This window comes from Lactuca saligna, chromosome 4 (genome assembly GCF_052625555.1).
Source record: "Lactuca saligna cultivar CGN05327 chromosome 4, ASM5262555v1, whole genome shotgun sequence".
In the NCBI taxonomy this organism is placed as follows: domain Eukaryota; kingdom Viridiplantae; phylum Streptophyta; class Magnoliopsida; order Asterales; family Asteraceae; genus Lactuca; species Lactuca saligna.
In genome coordinates, this window is record NC_136420.1 from 273,298,627 (window position 1) to 273,303,555 (window position 4,929).

The window sequence follows — 4,929 nt, forward strand, 5'->3', positions numbered from 1 at the left end:
CAAATGTTTTGAAAACTTATGGAATGTGTAATCGGTTGATTAATTAAAACGAAAAACTTTCTTTGTAAAATTTGGGTCGTTACAAGTTGGTATCAGAGCGTTGGTTTGAGAGATTCGGACACATCCTCGGATGTGTCAGGACTCAAACTGAGGAAGTGGTAAATGTTTTCAAAAGTTACTTAAAAAGGATTTTTAACCCAAAAGAGGGGAGTACAACGCGCGTGATCAGCCGAGCCAAGTAAAATTTGTGTCATTACATCCCAAATCCAAGGTTATGGCATCCTTACAAATGGTAATTTTTCGATTTCAAATGTGGTATATGTAGCTAATCTAAGGCATAATTTGATAAGTGTGGCTCAACTCACTTATGCAAATCATCGAGTTAGATTCTGCAAAAAAAACATAGCTACATCATGACTGAAGATAGAAAAGAATGCTTGATCAAGTCCAACCGTAACAAGAACAGGTACCCTCTTGATATCAACATGATCATTGGCAAGCCCCAACTGTGCTTACTCTCTAAAGCTATTTGTGATGTCAGTTGGTTATGGCACCGAAGGCTTGCTCACTTGAACTTCAGATACATGAATGATCTTGTTTCCAGCGAAATGGTTAGAGGTCTGCCACTCCTCAAGTTTGAGAATCATCATTTATGTGTTGCATGTGAGTGTGGTAAAAAGTCAAAGAAAGGTCATCCAGTCATTATTGAAAAATCGATCTCCGAACCCTTACAACTTCTACAAATTGATCTACGTGGAACATCAACAGTTGAAAGTTTACATCATAAAAAGTACATCCTTGTGATTGTGGATGATTTCACTAGGTTCACTTTGGTCTTCTTCCTTAGGCTAAAGTCAGAAACAGCCTCCGAGCTCATAAATTTCATCAAAGGAATAGAAGTTCTTATCAAACTCCCAGTAAGGCGAATCCGAAGTGACAATGGTTCGGAATTCAGAAACTCCACCATTGAGGGTTTCCATACCAAGAAGGGCATTGACCATAATTTTTCTGCTCCATATACTTTTCAACAAAACGGTGTAGTCGAACGAAGAAATAGAACTCTAGTTGAAGCTGCTCAATCAATGCTCGATTTTGCAAATCTTCCTCTCTATCTTTAGGTTGAAGCCGTTTCCACTGCATGTTTTACTCAGAATAGAAGTGTCATCAATTGACACCTCAACAAAACACCGTATGAAGCCTTGAATGGTCGAAAGCCAACGATCTCGTTTCTTCATGTTTTTGGATGCAGATGCTTCATTATGAACTATCGTAATCAGCTCACCAAGTTTCAACCCAAAGTTGATGAGGTTATTTTCCTTGGATACTCCTCAAAATCAAAGGCTTATCGAGTCCTCGATCGACGTACTCGAGTTATTGAAGAAAGTTTTCATGTTACATTTGATGATAATTTCGTTCACAATCATTATGGAATCTGATGCTCCTTCTCCGGAATGTCTGAACATTCGAGTAATCCATGAAGTATATTCTGAAACTCTCTTTGGACCCTCCGAAACAGCTCTTGATTCGGAATCTCGTATAAGGCAATATTCCACTCCGGATGTTCCTGTTTCTTAAAATGTCTCCGGTCTGATTCCAAGTCTTCCTCCATTTGATTCTGAACCATTTCAACCTTCTCAGGTTGAGGGGGACAATGGTCAATCTTCCCTTGAATCAAATGTGGATGGATTTCAAGATGCAGCTGCTGATTTCGATGATTCAAATCCGATCAAAATTGATGATAATGAAAATTTCTTTAAGTTCCCTTTTGATGATGATGTCAACCTCTCCAGTTCTGAAATTCAGGGGGAGCATCAACCTCAAGTTCAAACCATTTAGGGGGACTGGACCAAGGACCATCCTCCGAACCAAGTAATCACAAACATAAACGCTGGTGTACAAACTAGATTTGCTGAAATTTTTCAACAAGAATGTCACTTTTCGGCATTTATCTCCATGGTTGAACCCAAATACATTAAATAAGCAGTTGAACATGCTGATTAGATCACATCCATGCAAGAAGAACTGACAGACTTTGATAGAAATGAAGTTTGGTCTCTTGTCCCTCCTTCTTAGAATCATCATGTTGTCGATACTAGATGGGTGTTTTGCAACAAGTTAGATGATGCAGGAGTCATTATTCGAAATAAAGCAAGACTGGTGGCTAAAGGTTTTACTTCGATTAAAGGCCTCAACTACGATGACACCTTTTCTCCTGTAGCACAACTTGAAGCTATTAAAATCTTCCTTGCTTATACTGTTCATAAAGGCTTCAAGGTTTACCAAATGGACGTCAAAAGTGATTTTCTAAATGGTGAACTTGACACTGAAGTATATCTTCAACAGCCACCCCGATTCATCAATCTCGCATTTCCGAACCACTGCTACAAACTCTGGAAGGCAGTCTATGGCTTCAAGCAAGCTCATCGCGCATGGTACGAGACCCTTACCGACTTTCTCAAGCACTATGTTTTCAAAGAGGTGTTCGGGATCCTACTCTAATCTGAAGATCAAATGGAAAGCATCTCATGCTGGTTTAAATTTACGTGGACGAAATCATTTTTGGATCTACGGATTCATCAATGGTTGCTGACTTTGCTAAGCTAATGATCAATCGATTCCAAATTACCATGAACCGAGAGTTAAGCTTCTTTCTTGGTCTCCAAGTCAAACAGACTAATAGAGTAATCTTCATTCACCAAGAGATGTACACTTCAGAACTCCTCAAAAAGTACTCAATGGACACTTGTGCCTCCGCCAAGGTACTCATGGGATTTAGACACAAGATCTTTGCCGACCCTTCAGGTGTAGCAGTTGATGAAAAGAAGTACAAAGGAATGATTGGGTCTCTAATCTATCTCACAACTAGTCGTCCAGACATCATGTTTTCTACATGTTTGTGTACCAGATTTTAAGTTAACCCTAAGATGTCTCATCTTTTAAATGTCAAGAAAATTTGCAGGTACCTTAAAGGTACTAAGAACCTCGGAATCTGGTACCCAACAAATGAGAGTTTCCTATTACAAGCTTATTCATATTCAAACTATGGTGGACTAAAACTGGATAGGAAAAGGACATCAGGTGGAAGTCAATTCCTAGGTGGTTGATAGCTTAGTTGGTCATCCAAGAAACAGAACTGCATTCCACTCTCTATAGCCGAACTTGAATACATTGCTGCTGTCAGTTGTACCTCTCAAGTTCTATGGATGAAGTCTCAACTTTTAGATAATGGTTACCGCTTTCAACGCATTCCTATTTATTGTGATTCTCAAAGTGCCATTGCAAATTCACACAATCCAATTCAACACCCCATGACGAAGCACATTTACATACGCTATCATTTCATAAAAGACCATATTTTAAATGGTAACATTGAACTCATTTTTGTTCCATCTAACGATGAGATTGCTGATGTCTTTACTAAGGCATTAGACGAAACCAAATTCAGTGGTTTCTGAACAAGATGGATATGATGATGTCAGATCCTCAGTTATTTCAAGAGATTTGTTCTCTCCGATGAAAGTATTCGAAAGAAAATTGGCTCCGATCTTAAAAAGTTTTTTTTCGGAACTACTTTCTCTCAGAATACATAGGATCATTTTACTTGTCTTTATTTCTAACCATCACATGAGTTTTAAGTTGTACAGTTCATCCTGATTATCTGTTGTTCAAAGTCCACATAATCATAATGATAAATATTTCATCGTGGAATTCACTCCATAAGGTCATACCGGAATTCCACTCCGGAAAGGTATTGCACTCCATACTTTGAATTTTTTTTAAAAAGTTGAGTCCGGAAGTTTTCTCAAATCTTGTTTCGGAATGTCTCTCAAATCTCCTTTAGAAACTTCTTCAAAATCATTTTCTCCGGAATCTCAATCAGTTTTTGTTTTCACTCCGAAATCACAATTTTTTTCTCGAAAATCTAAAACTAAACTTTTTCACTTTGAAAATTTCAAAACTTCAGATGACGTTTCACTCTGGAGTTTTCAAATCATTCTTCAGGAATTTCTATCGAAAACTTTTTTTAGAACTGTAAACTCACTCCGGATTAATTCCTATTTCGGACCTTTTTCAAAAGATCTTGTTCCGGAACTCAACTCTTTATCCTTCATTTTTAAATCTGTCCGAAAACAATCATTTGGAATACCAAAGGTTGATAAGGCAAAACGTCTCCTAACGGTTACTTTTTGAGGATCCTTATCCTATCTTCCTTGATTTTAGTGACACGATCTGTAACATAAACGTTTTGAAATCGTGTTTTGTAATGAATAAAATTGTGAAATATTATGTAAAATTGAGTGTTGAGTTCTAACAGATGGTTTTTACTAGAAATGAAGTAAAACTATGTTTAGAAGCACTCAGAAAATATTGGAAGTCTTATGAGATTCCAATTAAAAGCCAAATAGTGAAATTTAGCAAAAATATGAAATTTTAAATAAGTAAAATTTTATTATTTGATGTTGTAGAGAATCTCGTTAGAAACTTGTAGGCGAAAACCTCGTCAAAATCCAAGTTATAACGAAGAAGTTATGACCAACCGAAGATCCGCGACAAAACCGGCACTGTGCCGAATGACATAAAAAGTGAGTTTTTGATAAACTACTTTTTAGTCTTATTAATCTAAATGAAAGTCGTAGTATTCGTTAAACCGAGAAATTCGATAAAAAGAACGCCAAAATCTGACTTCGTATGAGGAAGTTATGATTTTTCGAGGTTTCAACTTAGCAGTAGACAGCTAAAATTAGATCGAGCGATATTTTACCGATACATCCTAAACGATAATCGAAGGTCTCTTCATATGTAGTACAACGGTAAAAAGTCTAACAAAAACGGATGTCGGATGAAGAAGTTATGAATTTTTAACGGATTTTCCTGTCCCGGTCTGTTAAAAATAATAATATTAAAAATAAATTCAAAATTAGCCGATGA

At 36.9% G+C, this 4,929-nt stretch overlaps 1 protein-coding gene across 1 annotated transcript; it reads left to right on the top strand.

Moving 5' to 3' along the window:
• The first annotated feature begins 2,579 nt into the window (after positions 1-2,579).
• On the top strand, positions 2,580-3,104 carry LOC145040672 (uncharacterized). The gene is made up of 2 exons (XM_078988579.1): positions 2,580-2,842; positions 2,960-3,104. Exons 1-2 carry the CDS (start codon positions 2,580-2,582, stop codon positions 3,102-3,104), a joined length of 408 nt encoding a protein of 135 aa, XP_078844705.1.
• Positions 3,105-4,929: the final 1,825 nt, after the last annotated feature.